The sequence below is a fragment of the Pseudophryne corroboree genome, chromosome 10 (assembly GCF_028390025.1).
Source record: "Pseudophryne corroboree isolate aPseCor3 chromosome 10, aPseCor3.hap2, whole genome shotgun sequence".
NCBI lineage: Eukaryota > Metazoa > Chordata > Amphibia > Anura > Myobatrachidae > Pseudophryne > Pseudophryne corroboree.
The window spans coordinates 322,363,089-322,386,051 of NC_086453.1; the positions used below are offsets into that span (position 1 = coordinate 322,363,089).

Genomic DNA, 22,963 nt, shown 5'->3' on the forward strand with positions numbered 1-22,963 from the left:
ACAGGGACAAGATTTTATTGTCTATAGAGCATTTTAAGGATGCATTTCTATATATGCGTGATGCGCAGAGGGATATTTGCATTCTGGCATCAAGAGTAAATGTGATGTCCATATCTGCCAGACGAAGACACGACAGTGGTCAGGTGAGGCAGATTCCAGACGGCACATGGAAGTATTGCCGTATAAAAGGGCGGTCCATCGGACCTGGTGGCCATGGCGACAGCTGAAAAATCCACCTTTTGTTCCCCGAGTCACATCTCAGCAGAAAAGGACACAGTCTTTTCAGTCTCAGTCCTTTCGTCCCCATACGGGCAGGCGGGCAAAGGCCAGTCATATCTGCCCAGGGGTAGAGGAAAGGGAAGAAGACTGCAGCAAGCAGCCCATTCCCAGGAACAGAAGCCCTTCACAGCTTCTGCCAAGTCCGCAGCATGACGCTGGGGCAGTACAAGTGGACTCAGGTGCGGTAGGGGGTCATCTCAAGAGTTTCAGCACGCAGTGGGCTCACTCGCAAGGGGACTCCTGGATCCTACATGTAGTATCCCAGGTGTACATTGGAAATTCGAGACGTCTCCTCCTCACAAGTTCCGGAAGTCTGTTTTACCAACGTCTACCTCCGACAGGGAGGCAGTATGGGAAACAATTCACAGGCTGTATTCCCAGCAGGTGATAATCAAAGTACCCCTCCTACAACAAGGGAGGGGGTATTATTCCACACTATATTGTGGTACTGAAGCCAAACGGCTCGGTGAGATCTGGAATATTTGAACACTTACATACAAGCGTTCAAATCAAGATGGAGTCACTCAGAGCAGTGATAGCGAACCAGGAAGAAGGGGACGAGATGGTGTCACTGGATATCAGGGACATTTACCTACATGTCCAAATTTGCCCTTCTCACCAAGGGTACTTCAGGTTCGTGGTACAGAACTGTCACTATCAGTTCAGACGCTGCCGTTTGGATTGTCCACGGCGCCCCGGGTCTTTACCAAGGTAATGGCCGAAATGATGATTCTTCTTAAAAGAAACTTGGACGCTTTCCTGATAAGGGCAAGGTCCAGAGAACAGTTGGAGGTCGGAGTAGCACTATCTTTAATAGTTCTACGACAGCACGAGTGGATTCTAAATATTCCAAAATCGTAGCTTTTCCGAGGACACGTCTACTGTTCCTAGGGATGATTCTGGACACAGTCCAGAAAAAGGTGTTTCTCCCAGAGGAGAAAGCCAGGGAGTTATCCGAGCTAATCGGGATCCTCCTAAAACCAGGAAAAGTGTCAGTGCATCATTGCACAAGAGTCCTGGTAAAAATGGTGGCTTATTACGAAGCAATTCCATTCGGCAGATTTCACGCAAGAACTCTTCAGTGGGATCTGCTGGACAAATGGTCCGGATCGCATCTTCAGATGCATCAGCGGATAACCCTATATCCAAGGACAAGGGTGTCTCTCCTGTGGTGATTACAGAGTGCTCATCTTCTAGAGGGCCACAGATTCAGCATTCAGGATTGGATGCTGGTAACCACGGAGGCCAGCCTGAGAGGCTGGGGAGCAGTCACACAGGGAAAAAATTTCCAGGAAAGTGTGATCAAGTCTGGAAAATTCTCTCCACATAGATGGAGCTAAGAGCGAAATTATAAGGCTCTAAACTTAGCAAGACCTCTGCTTCAAGGTCAGCCGGTATTGATCCAGTGGGATAACATCACGGCAGTCGCCCACGTAAACAGAAAGGGCGACACAATGGAGGGCAGTGAAAACACTGCAAGGATTTTTCGCTAGGCGGAAAATCATGTGATAGCACTGTCAGCAGTGTTCTCTCCCGGAGTGGACGACTGGGAAGCAGACTTCCTCAGCAGGCATGACCTCCACCTGGGAGAGTGGGAACTTCATAGGGAAGTTTTTCCGCATGATTGTGAGCCATTGGCAAAGACCAAAGGTGAAAATGATGGCGTCCCGCCCGAACAAAAAACGGGACAGGTATTGCGCCAGGTCATGAGACCTTCAGGCGATAGCTGTGGATGTCCTGGTAACACCGTGGGTGTAACAGTCGGTGTATGTGTTCCCTCCTCTGCTTCTCATAACCAAGGTATTGAGAATTATAAGACATAGAGGAGTATGAACTATACTCGTGACTCCGGATTGGCCAAGAGGGACTTGGTACCCGGAACTTCAAGAGATGCTCACAGAGGACTAAGGGCCTGGGGAGCTAAGAAGGGACTTGCTTCAGCAGGTACCATGTCTATTCCAAGACTTACCGCGGCTGCGTTTGACGGCATGGCGGTTGAATGCCGGATCCTGAAGGAAAAAGGCATTCCATAAGAGGTCATACCTACCCTGGTCAAAGCCAGGAAGGAGGTGATCGCACAACGTCATCACCACATGTGGTGAAAATATGTTGCGTGGGTGAGGCCAGGAAGGCCCCACGAAGAAAATTCAACTAGGTCGATTTCTACACTTCCTGAAAACAGGAGTGTTTTGAGCCTAAAATTGGGGTTCTTTAAGGTTTTAAGTTTCGGCCCTGTAGAATTTCTTCCGAAAAGAATTGACTTCAGTTCCTGAAGTCCAGATTGTCAAGGGAGTATTGTATATACACCCCTTTTTGTGCCTCTAGTGGCACCGTGGGATCTCAACATAGTGTTGGGATTCCTTAAAATCATATTGGTTTGAACCGCTCAAATCTGTGGATTTGAAATATATCACATGGAAAGTGAACATGCTGTTGACCAATATCTCACATGGACAGTGACCATGCTGTTGGTCCTGGCCTCGGCCAGGCGTTTGTCAGAATGGGCGGCTTTGTCTTGCAAAAGCCCATATTTAATTTTCCATTCGGACAGGGCAGAACTGGGACTCGTCTCCAGTTTTCTTCCTAAGGGGGTGTCAGGTTTTTCACCTGAAACAACCTATTATGGTGCCTGCGGCTTCTAGGGAATTGGAGGACTCCAAGTTACTAGACGTTGTCAGGACCCTAAAAATATATATATATATATATATATATATATAGTTAGGACGGCTGGAGTCAGAAAGTCTGACTTGCTGTTTATATTGTATGGCACCCAACAAGATGGGTGCTCCTGCGTCTAAACAGACGATTGCACGTTGGATCTGTAGCACAATCCAACTTGCACATTCTGTGGCAGGCGTGCCACAGCCTAAATTTGTAAAGGCCCACTCCACTAGGAAAGTGGGCGCATCTTGGGCGGCTGCCCGAGGGGTCTCGGCATTACAACTTTGCCGAGCAGCTACGTGGTCAGGGGAGAACACGTTTGTAAAATTTTACAAATTTGATACTCTGGCTAAGGAGGACCTGGAGTTCTCTCATTCGGTGCTGCAGAGTCATCCGCACTCTCCCGCCCGTTTGGGAGCTTTGGTATAATCCCCATGGTCCTGACGGAGTCCCCAGCATCCACTAGGACGTTAGAGAAAATAAGAATTTACTTACCGATAATTCTATTTCTCGTAGTCCGTAGTGGATGCTGGGCGCCCACCCCAAGTGCGGATTGTCTGCAATGCTTGTACATAGTTATTGTTACAAAAATCGGGTTATTCTTGTTGTGAGCCATCTTTTCAGAGGCTACTTCGTTTTGTTATCATACTGTTAACTGGGTTCAGATCACAAGTGGTACGGTGTGATTGGTGTGGCTGGTATGAGTCTTACCCGGGATTCAAGATCCTTCCTTATTGTGTACGCTCGTCCGGGCACAGTACCTAACTGAGGCTTGGAGGAGGGTCATAGGGGGAGGAGCCAGTACACACCATGTGACCTAAAAGCTTTTTTAGATGTGCCCTGTCTCCTGCGGAGCCCGCTATCCCCATGGTCCTGACGGAGTCCCCAGCATCCACTACGGACTACGAGAAATAGAATTATCGGTAAGTAAATTCTTATTTTTTATACATTGTATTCCAGCCTTTAGAAAATGTTGTACGGGACTTAAGGGAAAATACTTATGTCAGGGCTGTGACTTTAGACGGGAATATTGGGTTGACCAAAGAGAAAAGTGTGGTGGGCAATACTAAGTACGGTGGGGTTGGAGAGGGAGCAAGAAGGACAGTCTCTATCAGTAACTCTACGGATGCACTAGTTAACCAGGATGGTAAATCTTTAGGAAAACAAACAAATAAAGGAACCAATAAATTAAAATGTATGCTTGCAAGTCTAGCAGGTAAAATGGGGGAATTGGAATTGTTAGCATCAAAGGCTGAGTATGACATTATAGGTATTGCAGAAACATGGTGGGACGACTCTCACGACTGGGTTGCTAACTTGGAGGGGTATTTTCTTTTCAAGAGGGACAGGGCTAACAAAAGAGGAGGAGGTGTATGTTATTATGTTAAACCATCACTTAAACCATACCTAAAGGAGGTTATCTATGAGGAGACTGGTGATAATGTGGAGTCACTATGGGTTGAAATCTCAAGTGGGGGAATTGATGCAAAAAAACTAGGCACGTGCTACAAACAGCCGGATATTATCATACATGAGGAAGAACAACTATTGCAGCAAATCAAAATGGCTGCGAGATTGGGGGACATCCTTGTGATTGGGGATTTTAATTACCCGGATATAAACTGGAGTAACGATTCATGTGCTAAAGCGAGGGGCAGCAGGTTCTTAAATATGTTTAGGGATCACTACTTGTCTCAATTAGTCGAGGACCCAACTAGGGGTAAAACTACCCTGGATCTAGTAATTACTAATAATGTGGACATTATATCAAACACTAAAGTTGGGGAGACTTTGGGTAACAGTGATCACTATATGATCACATTCGACATCAGTTTCAGGAAACATAGCTACAGGGGTTCCACCAAAACTTTTAACTTTAGGAAGGCTCATTTCAGTATGCTTAGATGTGCACTTAACGACATAGAGTGGGAGGTTCTGTTTAATAACAAGAACACTTCGGAAATGTGGGATGTTTTAAAAGGGTTGCTGGATAGCAATATTCATAACTTTATTCCCATGGGCAGTAAACGCAGGAGTATTAAACTCAAACCGATGTGGCTTAATAAGAAGGTTAAGGTAGAAATGGATAAAAAAAGTGGGCTTTCAAAGCATTTAAATCTAATGGAAAGGAGGAGTCTTTCAAGTATTACAAGGAGTGTAATAAGAAAGCAAAAAAGCAATAAGAGCAGCTAAAATGGAAAATGAAAAGCAAAATCGCTATAGAGAGTAAAACCAATCCTAAAAAGTTTTTTAAATACATAAATGGTAAAAGGTTAAAAAAGGAGAATATAGGTCCATTAAAAGATGAATTGGGAGAATTGATAAATGATGACAAAATAAAAGCGGAAATACTGAACAAATTCTTTTCATCAGTATTTACCAGTGAAGAACTGATGGTGGGAGTAGAGCATAACAATTGTGACAGTAATGATTCATGGTTAGATACTTGTTTAAGCGAAGAAGTAGTCCGGGAGAGACTAAGCAAAATTAAGATTAATAAATCACCTGGTCCTGATGGATTCTTATGGAGCTTAGTTCACAACTAGCACGATCCCTATACTTGATTTTCAATAGTTCAATTAGATCAGGCATGGTACCGAAGGAGTGGCGTACAGCTGAGGTAGTGCCATTATTTAAAAAGGGATCCAAAAATCTTCCGGGAAACTACAGACCAGTTAGTTTAACATCTATAGTGGGGAAAATATTGGAAGGAATTCTAAGGGACGGCATACAGGAGTATCAAAGGTCCGCTAGGATTATTAGCAAGAACCAGCATGGGTTTGTGAGGGACAGGTCATGTCAGACTAACTTAATTAGCTTCTACGAGGAAGTAAGCAATAATCTTGATCAAGGAAAAGCAGTGGATGTGGTCTTCCTAGATTTTGCAAAAGCCTTCGATACAGTTCCTCACAGGAGACTGATGATCAAATTAAAGGAGCTTGGCCTAGGAAAAACTATTTGCACATGGATAAGCAGCTGGTTGGATAGCAGGGTACAGCGAGTAGTGGTCAACGGGAAGTCCTCAACCTGGTCCCCAGTAGTCAGTGATATACCACAAGAGTCCGTACTCGGACCACTACTGTTCAACATATTTATCAATAACCTAGAAATAGGCCTGGAAAGCACAGTGTCAATCTTTGAAGATGATACTAAACTGTGTAAGGTAATTAATTCAGAATTGGATGTGGAGTCCTTGCAGAATGATCTATCTAAACTTGAACTCTGGGCGTCTAAATGGAAAATGAGGTTCAATACAGACAAATGCAAGGTTATGCATTTTGGGACTAAAAACAAACTTGCATCCTACATATTAAATGGGGAACGCCTAGGGGAAACAGAGTTGGAAAAAGATTTGCAGGTATTCATTGATAATAGGCTCAATAACCATACACAATGTCAAAAAGCAGTAAAGAAGGCAAGTAAGGTGCTAGCGTGCATAAAAAGGTGAATTGAGATAAGGGACTCGGATGTAATCATGTCGCTGTATAAGGCATTGGTACGTCCGCACCTGGAATATTGTGTTCAGTTTTGGGCACCATTGTATAAAAAAGACATCAGTGAACTCGAAAGTGTTCAAAGGCGAGCGCTACTAAATTGATTAAAGGCCTAGAAGGACTGGACTATAAGGAAAGACTTACTAGGCTGAATATGTATACACTAGAAAAGAGGCACCCAAGGATGAGATATTATTAATATCTTCAAATATGTAAAGGGACATCACAAAGAGTTAGAGAAAAGGGAGAGGAGAATGACCACAAGACGGTCATCTACCAAAGAAGGCTTACTTTGTGGCGCACTCTTTTGTTTAAATCGAATATGTAATGGTTATAAAATTAAAACTTAACGTTTATTGAATATTTTTATAATATTATGACCAAAGTCAGACATAAACAACATATATATCGGTCAATATTGACCTACAATAATCCCAGAAAAAGGGATTCGTATCACTGTGTAATGAAAATATATATAAGCGATTAGGGTTCACTGATATAAATATTGATATCAGGTTAGAATTCCTTTTGTATATAGCCACACTTATATTACAACAGTGAGAGATGTAGAACAAAAAGTGAAAATGTAATATAGAACAATTTATATCGGGTTGTTAAACACTTTAAGAGATCCTTTCAAGTAAGTCACTGGGTCTCTATTTAATTACCCGATTAGCGGTCCTCGTTATCTCAGCTGATGCACTCCTCCTTTAGTTAGATGAAATGGAGAGTAATGTCCTCTAAGAAGGCAGGAGTAGTGGGTATTAATTAAATCACAATAAGTGATAATTACCAACACACCGTAAAGCCTTAGAGTATTGATCAAGTCACTAGATTATGATGCAGCATCCCAGATATAAGTCATAAATGTGAATGCACCATGATCAATTCCCAAATGATATAAACGTTTATCAGTATGGACACTGTGTTCTTTATGCCTGCATGTACTTTAAAACAATATTATGCAAACATGTGTCACAGTGGTAGATGACTGATAGTAGAGACAGAGGGCTAGTAAAAATCAGTGTCAATCAGATCACTGGCAACAATGTAATACCCTCTAAAGATGTTTAGACATTTATCAGCATAAACACTGTACCCTTTTGTATAAATGTATCAGCCTAAATAAAATCAGTCCCTGATTGAGTCAGGCTGCAAAAGTACAATACAAAAAAACACACAAGTCAGTGATCCACACGGCTTACATATAGGTGACATGAACTAAAGTCTGGGCACTCATTAGTAATCCATGAATGTATGCATATTATAATGACCATAGATATAAAGGCAAACGTATATCTAGATTTCTTTCAGAAGATAAAGGTATCCCAGCAACTACCGGTCAGTTCCCCTTTCTGCTGTCGTCCCATATGAATTACATCAGTGAATGGGAACGATGAGAGTTCGGGTAATACCAGTTGCTGGGACAGAAGGAAGAAGAGCGAGTTGCTTCTGCTGTCCACAAGCCGGACTCCCACTCCCCTGTTGTGTCGCCACAGTGCAGAGGCAGCGGGAGATCTTTCGTGGATGAGAGAGCCGCTCTGAGTCGCATAAGAGCGGGTGTGTATCACCATTAGTGTATGCAGGCATAAAGAACACAGTGACCATACTGATAAACGTTTATATCATTTGGGAATTGATCATGGTGCATTCACATTTATGACTTATATCTGGGATGCTGCATCATAATCTAGTGACTTGATCAATACTCTAAGGCTTTACGGTGTGTTGGTAATTATCACTTATTGTGATTTAATTAATACCCACTACTCCTGCCTTCTTAGAGGACATTACTCTTCATTTCATCTAACTAAAGGAGGAGTGCATCAGCTGAGATAACGAGGACCGCTAATCGGGTAATTAAATAGAGACCCAGTGACTTACTTGAAAGGATCTCTTAAAGTGTTTAACAACCCGATATAAATTGTTCTATATTACATTTTCACTTTTTGTTCTACATCTCTCACCGTTGTAATATAAGTGTGGCTATATACAAAAGGAATTCTAACCTGATATCAATATTTATATCAGTGAACCCTAATCGCTTATATATATTTTCATTACACAGTGATACGAATCCCTTTTTCTGGGATTATTGTAGGTCAATATTGACCGATATATGTTGTTTATGTCTGACTTTGGTCATAATATTATAAAAATATTCAATAAACGTTAAGTTTTAATTTTATAACCATTACATATTCGATTTAAACAAAAGAGTGCGCCACAAAGTAAGCCTTCTTTGGTAGATGACCGTCTTGTGGTCATTCTCCTCTCCCTTTTCTCTAGATACTGTATAATGCTTACAGGTGCACCTCCGGCTCAGATATAGACGGGTAATGGCATTTTGCCTCTCCAATGTGATTCCTAAGGCTGGTTTCTGAATGAATATACTTTTTCTTATTATTGTCTACATTAATTAAGCCTGTGCATAGCCTTATAGACTATATGTCTTCTCTTGTCCAGACATCACAAAGAGTTATCAGAGGAATTATTTATTAAAAGAACACAGTTTAGGACACGTGGGCACTCGCTGCGACTGGAGGAGAGAAAGTTCCGAATGCAACGGAGGAAAGGGTTCTTCACTGTTAGGGCAATCAGGATGTGGAATTCCCTGCCAGGGAAGGTGGTAATGGCGGACTCTGTAATTGGATTTAAAAAAGGAATGGACAAATTTCTGAATGAAAAAGCTATCCAAGGTTATAATACTTAAAATATCAACGTGGTTAATCCGGGGGTAACATGAGTTATAGTAGCTAACTAGTCATAAAACATTATTCAGCAAGTATGTAGAATCATCACAACTTAAAACAGGTTGAACACGATGGGCAATTTGCCTCTATTCAACCTCAAATACTATGTTACTATGTTACTATGTATTTGGACTCCTTGGCTGTTATCATCTGTTGTTCGACACATATGGATATATGAGCGCCTCTATTAATTTTCCCTTTTTCAGTCATTCATATTAGGTGTAATACACAACTCCTATATAGAGGCGAACGTATTCCAAGTACCATCCCCAGTTTATGGACAATATAACATAGACTTAAACAATATTGTCTTTCTATTTTTATATTTTTTTTAAGCTCTATTAATTTGACACAGGCGCTGCAAAAAATAGTGTTGGTTTGAGTTACATGTAAGCCTAGTCAGTCAATGTTCAGGAGTTCAGCAGGCGGTGTGATTGAGTCTGCTTGCGGTCTGCCATACCCGATCATGCCGCCTCCAGATGAGTAATGGCTGACTACAGATGAACTCCGCAAGTGCCAGCTTAAATATCGCTGGGGCTTTCCTTTCCACCTCCAGGTATCCTCCTTTGGAAAAATACACTTTCTGCATGCCCCCTCCGATCTTACCTCATTCTGCACGTCTCTGGGACTTCCAAAGATAGAATCCCAGATTGGGAGGGCACCTTGCCTCAGCTGGAATTGTCTCAAGACACTACTACTCTTTCTTCCCTGGCAGAAGGTGCAGAGTCCCAAGAAGAGGCCGTCTACTGCGCCAGACCTTCCTGACGTGGGAAATACCTGACAGGGCCATTTCCATAATTTCGGCTTACCTTGACCTATTGCTCCTGATTCCAGGAAGTGTTCCTTTGTGGGAGGTTACATTAAACTGTGTAAGTTTTAATAAAAACTGAAAAATATGGGGTTATACAGCCATTCTACTAGAGCCAACATGGACTTACCCCAAGAGCTTCAGGTTCTCCTTTGTAAAATGTGACCAGTGGTTTGGGCAAAGGGACTGCAGCATCAGAATTCATCCCTTCCTCAGCTCCATTTGCATGTTGAGTTTTTTGTCCCACTTGTGAGATAACCACAAAGCTTCCTGTATCTGCTGCAGACATGTCTCTTCCTCTGCAGATACAATTTACTATCTTTAATATCAGAAATACAATTTTACACAGAGCTGTACACAAAAAGGTTTAGGGACATTTGTTTTGCTCAACTGATCTTAAAAAATAATAATTTAGAATAATCAATAGTTTTTGATGTCTGGGAGACATTAGGACAACGCAACATTTCAATGTCAAAATAGATCCTTTGGTGTGATTGTAAGGCATTCACCATTCCTAGCTTTTTTTTAAATCAAACAAATTAAATGAAATTAGTAATCAATCCTTCCACTACATACATACTCTACCTCCCTTGGGCCCCTGATCTAGCTATTGATAAAGATCTGTGTCAGACCATTTTTGCTAATTTTGGTTTAATTTTATTTTATGTTTTTACAAAAACAGCGGAAATCATATTATTTTGCCTTTTTTTTTTTTTAGTTCCTGGAGTATTATTAACCCTAATAAAATTAATTTCCAGGCATTTCCAGGCAATTTTGACCACAGTACAAAAAATTTAAATTATATATTGTACAATATATATTTTTAGATGCTGAAATCATCTGTACAGATTATTTTCAGCCTCAATGTAGGATCAGTTCATGAAAGTTATGTTCAACCTGGAGAAGGTAACTGCTTCATCCAGCTTTACGCAAGGTATGTAGTATTATGTAAATAATAAATTTTTGTTTGACCAATATACACAACTAATTTTTGTATTAATTGAACGTATTTCCACTTTATTGTGGACATCGTGGCAGAAAGGGAGTGCAATTGCGCCGAGTCCCGGCTGCGACTCCCTTATACGGAACCCAAAACCTGCAGATCCGACGCTGGATGAAAAGAATATTGTGATGTCATCAAAATTGACTGGAAATGAGTGGAACTGAATGTTATTGTGGTTATTAATATTGTAGGAACAAACACAGGCCCAAATTCTGTGATTTTTTCTAAAAAAAAAAAAAAAAAATACAGACCCACATCCAAAACCTGCAAGAGCAGTTTTGGCAAAACCAATACAGCTCCAAAACACCAAGGAGATGCAGATCTAAAACCCAAGATTTGGCCTGGCACACATCTCTAAACAAAACAGAATAAATGTACATTACTCTTCCACGGTTACACTGTTATTATCACTTCACTGAGGCCTCTCTGCATTGTACTGTATCTATGGGCTGCAAACCACCAACGTTACCCTAGTGCAGGAGAGGTGGGAAACATTAAAAAGTGCAATTTTAAAGGCAACTGACCTTTGTATCAAAAGTGTTAGAAAAACACAAGGAAAAGGAAGCCAGTGTGGTTTTCGAAAGAAGTAGCAAATATTGTGAAAGAAAAAAAGATGGCTTTAAGGAAATTAAGGCAGACACAAAATAATGAAGACAAAGAGATATATCTTGTTAGACAGAAGGAGACTGAGAAGGTAATCAGATGTGCACAGGCACAAGCTGAGGAGAAAATGGCCCAGTCAGTGGGTAAAGGAGGCAAAACTTTTTTTAGGTATATAAGCGAAAGAAGAAAAACAAAAGGCGGGATTATAAAACTAAAGCCAGGGGAGTCTTGTTGAGGGAGACAATGTGATAGCAGATCATCTTAATAATTATTTTTGCTCAGTATTCACTACTGAAAGAGAAGGGAAGGGGCCACAGTTAAGTTGCAGGGATATTCAAGAAAATAAACCAAGTACATTTACAGAGGAGAAGGTCCTAACAGAACACTCAAAGCTGAAAGTCGACAAATCTATGGGGCCAGATGGGATACATCCAAGGATACTAAAATAACTTAAAGAGGTGCTGGTAGCACCATTGACAGAATTATTCAACCAGTCATTATCTACAGGAGTAATTCCAGAGGACTGGAAAAGAGCGAACGTAGTCCCACTGCACAAAAGTGGAAGCAAGAAAGAGGCAAACAACTACAGACCAGTGAGTCTTACATCAGTAGTAGGGAAATTGATGGAAACACTCTTAAAAGAAAGAGTTGTAGATTATCTCAAATACAGCAATTTACAGGATCCCAAACAGCATGGATTCACTGGGGGCAGATCATGTCAAACAAATCTTATTGACTTTTTTGCCTGTGTGACTAAAGTGATGGATAAAGGTGGAGCCATAGATATAGCTTATTTAGACTTTAGTAAGGCTTTTGACACTGTTCCACATCATAGACTGCTAAATAAACTTGAAAGCTTGGGGTTGGATACTAGGATTATTGAATGGATAAGATCTTGGTTGCAGGATAGAAAACAGAGAGTTGTGGTAAATGGAGGGCTTTCACAGGAGGGAAATGTTACCAGTGGAGTACCCCAGGGATCTGTACTTGGACCAGTGCTTTTTAATACCTTTTTTGGTGACATTGCAAATGTCATTAAAGGGAAAGTTTGCCTTTTTGCCGATGACACAAAGATATGCAACAGGGTAGACACACCAGGAGGGGTAAAACAAATGACTAAGGGTCTAGATAGACTAGAGGAATGGTCAAGAGTGTGGCAATTACAGTTTAATGCCCAGAAATGCAAAATCATGCACTTGGGTCTCAAAAATCTAAAGGCTAAATATAGTATTAATAGCACTATACTGGAAACTACTGAGGAGGAAAGGGATCTAGGAGTCACTATTTCAGGTGACTTAAAGGCAGGTAAGCAATGTAACAAAGCAATAAGGAAGGCTAGTCAGATGCTTGGCTGCATAGCGAGAGGAATCAGTAGCAGAAAGAAAGAAGTAATGCCACTACATAGGTCATTGGTATGGTATCCGTTCACATGGTCGACAGTCATTAGGTCGACCACTATTGGTCGACATTGACATGGTCGACATGGACACATGGTCGACACATGAAAATGGTCGACACATGAAAGGTCGACACATGAAAAGGTCGACATGAGTTTTTTTAACTTTTTTTTCTTTTGGGGAACTTTTCCATACTTTACGATCCACATGGACTACGATTGGAATGGTAAAGTGTGCCGAGCGAAGCGAAGGCACCATGCCCGAAGCATGGCGAGCAAAGCGAGCCATGCGAGGGGACGCGGTGCACTAATTGGGGTTCCCAGTCACTTTACGCAAAAAACGACACCAAAAAAAGTTAAAAAACGCATGTCGACCTTTTCATATGTCGACCTTTCATGTGTCGACCATTTTCATGTGTCGACCATGTGTCCATGTCGACCATGTCAATGTCGACCAATAGTGGTTGACCTAATGACTGTCGACCATAACATGGTCTACCATTCATACCGGAACCATTGGTACGGCCTCATCTAGAATACTGTGTTCAATACTGGAGGCCATATCTTCAAAAGGATATTAATACATTAGAGACTGTACAAAGAAGGGCAACTAAAATGGTGCATGGCCTACATCACAAAACATACCCAGAAAGACTAAAAAAGCTCAATATGTATAGTTTGGAGCAGAGAAGGGAAAGGGGGGACATGATAGAAACTTTTAAATATATCAAGGGTTTTAACAAAGTCCAGGAGGGAAACATTCTCCATATGAAGAGAAGCAATAGGACACAAGGACATGCACTGAGACTGGAGGGGTGGAGGTTAAAGAGAAATATGAGGAAACATTACTTCACAGAAAGGGTAGTGGACAAGTGGAATAGCCTCCCATTAGAGGTGGTAGAGGCTAAGACAGTAGAGCAATTTAAACATGCATGGGATAGGCATAAGGATATCCTTACAAAGAAATAAGGATCAAATAAGTTTTGAGATAAAAATATGGTTAAAAAAAAGGGCAGACTAGATGGGCCAAGTGGTTCTTATCTGCCGTCACATTCTATGTTTCTATGAATGAGAAGCATGTACGGTTATGTCAGCATGTCTCTGCCACTCGGGAGAGCAGACATTAGTGCTATTGTGCCATTTCCAGAAACATAGAATCACTGGTTACCAGCAGTGAGCGCACAGTTCCGCAGCCCGAGAGCTGTTACATTCTTTCCCATCGGAATGTGGAACATCCCCACTGTGGGAACATCCATCCATTCCATTTATCATTTACTGATCATCCTACATTAACCCTTCATCTTCCACATACCCCTTATCAGAATCATCCATAAATCTCTCTTCTTCCATAACTCATCTTTTACCCTTAATCCCAAGTCAGTAACTTCTCTTCTTCATTTTATCCTTCTCAATATTAAACCCCTTTCAGCATCATCCTTCATCAACCCCCTCTCATAAACCTACATTTAACACTCATCCTATGGGCGAGATGTATCAGACATTGGGAAGAGAGCTAAAGTACCAACCAATCAGATCATTACTGATTGATTGGTTCTTAGGGGGAGATGTACTAAGCAGTGATAAAAGTGGAGAAATGAGCCAGTGGAGAAGTTGCACAGGGCAACCAATCAGCAGTAATGTAACATTTATCATTTACATACTATAAAAGTATACAGAGCAGCTGATTGGTTGCCATGAGCAACTTCTCCATTGGCTCACTTCTCCACTTTTATCACTGCTTAGTACATGTCCCCCTAAATCTTTCTCTAAGGTTAGATACATCTCCCCCTATATCATTAACCCCCTTTCATAATTCATGATTACACCTCTGTCACCGTCATTCGTCACTGGACCCTCCTCCTGATATATTATCCTACTGACGCCCCTAGAACACACAGGGGAAAGTGGTCATACATTAGTTGCCCTCTAAGTTATTCTGTACCAAGCTTGCACTCACTATGGTGTGAGACTAAAGCAGGGGTGGGGAACCTTCGGCCCTCCAGCTGTTGTTGAACTACACATATCAGCATGCCTTGCTACAGTTTTGCTATTTGGCCATGCTAAAACTGTTGCAAGGCATGCTGGGATGTGTAGTTTAACAACAGCTGGAGGGCCGAAGGTTCCCCATCCCTGGCCTAAAGGATCAGATTAGCCCCTCTCTGAGCAAGTTACAGTTGGCACTCCAGAAGGCAGAACCACTCACACAGCGGTCTGTACCATTGATTACATTTCAGTGGTCAGAGCATTGGCTCATATTCAGATCTCTGCTCAAACACTGTGTACTGTATGTCTACACTCCCAGAATGTCTGGGAGACTCCTAATATATTGGGTGCTCTCCCAAACTCCCCGGAAGGTATGATTTCTAACACTTCTTGATACCAATCAGGACATAAAATGTTTGACTACCAGTCTGTTTTGCTTCTCAGTAAGTTCCACTGCAGATGTTTTCTCACTGGTATTTCAGATCCACTCTAAACAAAACACTATTTGCATTGCATTTTATATAGAGATGAGCGGGTTCGGTTCTCAGAGAAATTAACCCTACCGGACTTTGCCTTCCGAGTTCGGGTCTGAGCCCGGCTCGGGTTTTCCCGCCTGACTCAGAAACCCGAACAAAGCAAAACGTCATCATTCCGCTGCTGGATTCTCGCGGGATTTGGATTCCATATAAGGAGCCGCACGTCCCCACCATTTTCACTCCAGTCTCGGAGAGTGTATTGAGAGGACATGTCCTCAGTGTTCATTGTCTGTGTGGGGGAGGGAAAGTGGGGTGGCGAGTCTTGTGCTGTGCTGCTCAGCCCAGTCCAGTGTAGTCACAGTGTTGGTGTCCTCTGCTGCCACTTATCCAGTGTAGCTGTATAAAGTGGTGCTGTGTTGTGCTGTCCAGTCCAGTGTAGTCAGTGTATTGTGCTGCATCAGTCACAGTGTTGATGTCCTCTGCTGCCATATATCCAGTGTAGCTGTATAAAGTGTTGTTGTGTTGTGCTGCATCAGACCACTGGTAGTGTCCTGTCTCATCAGCCATTCCAGTGACAAGGCAGTCACAGTGGTATACGCTGCTGCTATATGTCCACTGCTGCTGTATAATAATAATAATAATAATAATAATAATAATTAGAGATGAGCGCCTGAAATTTTTCGGGTTTTGTGTTTTGGTTTTGGGTTCGGTTCCGCGGCCGTGTTTTGGGTTCGAACGCGTTTTGGCAAAACCTCACCGAATTATTTTTGTCGGATTCGGGTGTGTTTTGGATTCGGGTGTTTTTTTCCAAAAACACTAAAAAACAGCTTAAATCATAGAATTTGGGGGTCATTTTGATCCCAAAGTATTATTAACCTCAAAAACCATAATTTACACTCATTTTCAGTCTATTCTGAATACCTCACACCTCACAATATTATTTTTAGTCCTAAAATTTGCACCGAGGTCGCTGTGTGAGTAAGATAAGCGACCCTAGTGGCCGACACAAACACCGGGCCCATCTAGGAGTGGCACTGCAGTGTCACGCAGGATGTCCCTTCCAAAAAACCCTCCCCAAACAGCACATGACGCAAAGATAAAAAGAGGCGCAATGAGGTAGCTGTGTGAGTAAGATTAGCGACCCTAGTGGCCGACACAAACACCGGGCCCATCTAGGAGTGGCACTGCAGTGTCACGCAGGATGGCCCTTCCAAAAAACCCTCCCCAAACAGCACATGACGCAAAGAAAAAAAGAGGCGCAATGAGGTAGCTGACTGTGTGAGTAAGATTAGCGACCCTAGTGGCCGACACAAACACCGGGCACATCTAGGAGTGGCACTGCAGTGTCACGCAGGATGTCCCTTCCAAAAAACCCTCCCCAAACAGCACATGACGCAAAGAAAAAAAGAGGCGCAATGAGGTAGCTGTGTGAGTAAGATTAGCGACCCTAGTGGCCGACACAAACACCGGGCCCATCTAGGAGTGGCACTGCAGTGTCACGCAGGATGTCCCTTCCAAAAAACCCTCCCCAATCAGCACATGATGCAAAGAAAAAGAAAAGAAAAAAGAGGTGCAAGATGGAATTATCCTTGGGCCCTCCCACCCACCCTTATGTTGTATAAACAAAACAGGACATGCACACTTTAACCAACCCATCATTTCAGTGACAGGGTCTGCCACACGACTGTGACTGATATGACGGGTTGGTTTGGACCCCCCCCAAAAAAGAAGCAATTAATCTCTCCTTGCACAAACTGGCTCTACAGAGGCAAGATGTCCACCTCATCTTCACCCTCCGATATATCACCGTGTACATCCCCCTCCTCACAGATTATCAATTCGTCCCCACTGGAATCCACCATCTCAGCTCCCTGTGTACTTTGTGGAGGCAATTGCTGCTGGTCAATGTCTCCGCGGAGGAATTGATTATAATTCATTTTAATGAACATCATCTTCTCCACATTTTCTGGATGTAACCTCGTACGCCGATTGCTGACAAGGTGAGCGGCGGCACTAAACACTCTTTCGGAGTACACACTTGTGGGAGGGCAACTTAGGTAGAATAAAGCCAGCTTGTGCAAGGGCCTCCAAATTGCCTCTTTTTCCTGCCAGTATAAGTACGGACTGTGTGACGTGCCTACTTGGATGCGGTCACTCATATAATCCTCCACCATTCTATCAATGTTGAGAGAATCATATGCAGTGACAGTAGACGACATGTCCGTAATCGTTGTCAGGTCCTTCAGTCCGGACCAGATGTCAGCATCAGCAGTCGCTCCAGACTGCCCTGCATCACCGCCAGCGGGTGGGCTCGGAATTCTGAGCCTTTTCCTCGCACCCCCAGTTGCGGGAGAATGTGAAGGAGGAGATGTTGACAGGTCGCGTTCCGCTTGACTTGACAATTTTGTCACCAGCAGGTCTTTCAACCCCAGCAGACCTGTGTCTGCCGGAAAGAGAGATCCAAGGTAGGCTTTAAATCTAGGATCGAGCACGGTGGCCAAAATGTAGTGCTCTGATTTCAACAGATTGACCACCCGTGAATCCTTGTTAAGCGAATTAAGGGCTGCATCCACAAGTCCCACATGCCTAGCGGAATCGCTCCGTGTTAGCTCCTTCTTCAATGCCTCCAGCTTCTTCTGCAAAAGCCTGATGAGGGGAATGACCTGACTCAGGCTGGCAGTGTCTGAACTGACTTCACGTGTGGCAAGTTCAAAGGGCATCAGAACCTTGCACAACGTTGAAATCATTCTCCACTGCACTTGAGACAGGTGCATTCCATCTCCTATATCGTGCTCAATTGTATAGGCTTGAATGGCCTTTTGCTGCTCCTCCAACCTCTGAAGCATATAGAGGGTTGAATTCCACCTCGTTACCACTTCTTGCTTCAGATGATGGCAGGGCAGGTTCAGTAGTTTTTGGTGGTGCTCCAGTCTTCTGTACGTGGTGCCTGTACGCCGAAAGTGTCCCGCAATTTTTCTGGCCACCGACAGCATCTCTTGCACGCCCCTGTCGTTTTTTAAAAAATTCTGCACCACCAAATTCAAGGTATGTGCAAAACATGGGACGTGCTGGAATTTGCCCATATTTAATGCACACACAATATTGCTGGCGTTGTCCGATGCCACAAATCCACAGGAGAGTCCAATTGGGGTAAGCCATTCCGCGATGATCTTCCTCAGTTGCCGTAAGAGGTTTTCAGCTGTGTGCGTATTCTGGAAAGCGGTGATACAAAGCGTAGCCTGCCTAGGAAAGAGTTGGCGTTTGCGAGATGCTGCTACTGGTGCCGCCGCTGCTGTTCTTGCGGCGGGAGTCCATACATCTACCCAGTGGGCTGTCACAGTCATATAGTCCTGACCCTGCCCTGCTCCACTTGTCCACATGTCCGTGGTTAAGTGGACATTGGGTACAACTGCATTTTTTAGGACACTGGTGAGTCTTTTTCTGACGTCCGTGTACATTCTCGGTATCGCCTGCCTAGAGAAGTGGAACCTAGATGGTATTTGGTAACGGGGGCACACTGCCTCAATAAATTGTCTAGTTCCCTGTGAACTAACGGCGGATACCGGACGCACGTCTAACACCAACATAGTTGTCAAGGACTCAGTTATCCGCTTTGCAGTAGGATGACTGCTGTGATATTTCATCTTCCTCGCAAAGGACTGTTGAACAGTCAATTGCTTACTGGAAGTAGTACAAGTGGGCTTACGACTTCCCCTCTGGGATGACCATCGACTCCCAGCGGCAACAACAGCAGCGCCAGCAGCAGTAGGCGTTACACGCAAGGATGCATCGGAGGAATCCCAGGCAGGAGAGGACTCGTCAGACTTGCCAGTGACATGGCCTGCAGGACTATTGGCATTCCTGGGGAAGGAGGAAATTGACACTGAGGGAGTTGGTGGGGTGGTTTGCGTGAGCTTGGTTACAAGAGGAAGGGATTTACTGGTCAGTGGACTGCTTCCGCTGTCACCCAAAGTTTTTGAACTTGTCACTGACTTATTATGAATGCGCTGCAGGTGACGTATAAGGGAGGATGTTCCGAGGTGGTTAACGTCCTTACCCCTACTTATTACAGCTTGACAAAGGGAACACACGGCTTGACACCTGTTGTCCGCATTTCTGGTGAAATACCTCCACACCGAAGAGCTGATTTTTTTGGTATTTTCACCTGGCATGTCAACGGCCATATTCCTCCCACGGACAACAGGTGTCTCCCCGGGTGCCTGACTTAAACAAACCACCTCACCATCAGAATCCTTCTGGTCAATTTCCTCCCCAGCGCCAGCAACACCCATATCCTCCTCATCCTGGTGTACTTCAACACTGACATCTTCAATCTGACTATCAGGAACTGGACTGCGGGTGCTCCTTCCAGCACTTGCAGGGGGCATGCAAATAGTGGAAGGCGCATGCTCTTCACGTCCAGTGTTGGGAAGGTCAGGCATCGCAACCGACACAATTGGACTCTCCTTGTGGATTTGGGATTTCAAAGAACGCACAGTTCTTTGCGGTGCTTTTGCCAGCTTGAGTCTTTTCAGTTTTCTAGCGAGAGGCTGAGTGCTTCCATCCTCATGTGAAGCTGAACCACTAGCCATGAACATAGGCCAGGGCCTCAGCCGTTCCTTGCCACTCCGTGTGGTAAATGGCATATTGGCAAGTTTACGCTTCTCCTCCGACAATTTTATTTTAGGTTTTGGAGTCCTTTTTTTTCTGATATTTGGTGTTTTGGATTTGACATGCTCTGTACTATGACATTGGGCATCGGCCTTGGCAGACGACGTTGCTGGCATTTCATCGTCTCGGCCATGACTAGTGGCAGCAGCTTCAGCACGAGGTGGAAGTGGATCTTGATCTTTCCCTAATTTTGGAACCTCAACTTTTTTGTTCTCCATATTTTATAGGCAGAACTAAAAGGCACCTCAGGTAAACAATGGAGATGGATGGATTGGATACTAGTATACAATTATGGACGGACTGCCACGGTTAGGTGGTATAAAAAAACCACGGTTAGGTGGTATATATTGTAATACAATTATGGATGGACGGACTGCCTGCCGAGTGCCGACACAGAGGTAGCCACAGCCGTGAACTACCGCACTGTACACTGGTTGATAAAGAGATAGTAGTATACTCGTAACAACTAGTATGACTGACTATGACGGTATAAAGAATGAAAAAAAAACCACGGTTAGGTGGTATATATTGTAATACAATTATGGATGGACGGACTGCCTGCCGAGTTCCGACACAGAGGTAGCCACAGCCGTGAACTACCGCACTGTACACTGGTTGATAAAGAGATAGTAGTATACTCGTAACAACTAGTATGACTGACTATGACGGTATAAAGAATGAAAAAAAAACCACGGTTAGGTGGTATATATTATAATACAATTATGGATGGACGGACTGCCTGCCGACTGCCGACACAGAGGTAGCCACAGCCGTGAACTACCGCACTGTACACTGGTTGATAAAGAGATAGTAGTATACTCGTAACAACTAGTATGACACTATGACGGTATAAAGAATGAAAAAAAAACCACGGTTAGGTGGTATATATTATAATACAATTATGGATGGACGGACTGCCTGCCGACTGCCGACACAGAGGTAGCCACAGCCGTGAACTACCGCACTGTACACTGGTTGATAAAGAGATAGTAGTATACTCGTAACAACTAGTATGACACTATGACGGTATAAAGAATGAAAAAAAAACCACGGTTAGGTGGTATATATTATAATAATACAATTATGGATGGACGGACTGCCTGCCGACTGCCGACACAGAGGTAGCCACAGCCGTGAACTACCGCACTGTACACTGGTTGATAAAGAGATAGTAGTATACTCGTAACAACTAGTATGACTATGACGACGGTATAAAGAAAGAAAAAAAAATACCACGGTTAGGTGGTATATAATTATACAATTATGGATGGACGGACTGCCTGCCGAGTGCCGACTGCCGACACAGAGGTAGCCACAGCCGTGAACTACCGCACTGTACTGTGTCTGCTGCTAATATAGACTGGTTGATAAAGAGATAGTATACAACAATATACTACTATACTGGTGGTCAGGCACTGGTCACCACTAGTCACACTGGCAGTGGCACTCCTGCAGCAAAAGTGTGCACTGTTTAATTTTAAATTAATATAATATTATGTACTCCTGGCTCCTGCTATAACAACCTGCAGTGCTCCCCAGTCTCCCCCACAATTATTATAAGCTTTTATACATTGATGTGCAGCACACTGGGCTGAGCTGAGTGCACACAGACTGAGTCACACTGTGTGACTGCTGTGTATCGTTTTTTTCAGGCAGAGAACGGATATAGCAGAGAACGGATATATTAAATAAAAGTTAACTTAACAACAACTGCACTGGTCACTGTGGTAAACTCTGTCTGCACAATCTCTCTCTCTCTCTCTCTCTTCTAATCTATTCTAATGGAGAGGACGCCAGCCACGTCCTCTCCCTATCAATCTCAATGCACGTGTGAAAATGGCGGCGACGCGCGGCTCCTTATATAGAATCCGAGTCTCGCGAGAATCCGACAGCGTCATGATGACGTTCGGGCGCGCTCGGGTTAACCGAGCAAGGCGGGAAGATCCGAGTCGCTCGGACCCGTGAAAAAAAAAGTGAAGTTCGTGCGGGTTCGGATTCAAAGAAACCGAACCCGCTCATCTCTAATAATAATAACAACAACCACAAGTCCCTTACAGTGTTGTTGTGTTTTGCTGCATCAGACCAGTGGTAGTGTCCTGTCTCATCAGCCATTCCAATGACAAGGCAGTCACAGTGGTATACGCTGCTGCTATATGTCCACTGCTGCCGTATAATAATAATAACAACAACCACAAGTCCCTTACAGTGTTGTTGTGTTGTGCTGCATCAGACCAGTGGTAGTGTCCTGTTCATCAATGATTCCAGTGACGATATACGCTGCCGCTATATGTCCACTGCTGCCGTATAATAATTATAACAACAATCACAAGTCCCTTACACTGTTGTTGTGTTGTGCTGCATCAGACCAGTGGTAGTGTCCTGTCTCATCAGTCATTCCAGTGACGATATACGCTGCTGCTATATGTCCACTGCTGCCGTATAATAATTATAACAATAACCACAAGTCCCATACAGTATTGTTGTGTTGTGCTGCATCAGACCAGTGGTAGTGTCCTGTCTCATCAGTTATTCCAGTGATGAGGCAGTCACAGTGGTATACACACTGCTGCTATATGTCCACTGCTGCCATATAATAATAATAATAATAATAATAATAACAACAACCACAAGTCCCTTACAGTGTAGTTGTGTTGTGCTGCATCAGACCAGTGGTAGTGTCCTGTTCATCAATCATTCCAGTGACGATATACGCTGCTGCTATATGTCTACTGCTGCCGTATAATAATTAGAACAACAATCACAAGTCCCTTACACTGTTGTTGTGTTGTGCTGCATCAGACCAGTGGTAGTGTCCTGTCTCATCAGTCATTCCAGT

General features: G+C 43.4%; 1 protein-coding gene across 2 annotated transcripts in view; it reads right to left on the reverse strand.

Moving 5' to 3' along the window:
• Positions 1 to 22,963, reverse strand: part of LOC134965589 (membrane-spanning 4-domains subfamily A member 4D-like) — a 103,164-nt gene that overhangs the window by 71,882 nt on the left and 8,319 nt on the right. For both annotated transcript variants that reach the window (XM_063941944.1, XM_063941943.1), the window contains exon 2: positions 10,126 to 10,294. In XM_063941944.1, the coding sequence (XP_063798014.1) occupies positions 10,126 to 10,284 (159 nt within the window). In that variant the 5' untranslated portion in view covers positions 10,285 to 10,294. The remainder of the gene's footprint in view (positions 1 to 10,125; positions 10,295 to 22,963) is intronic.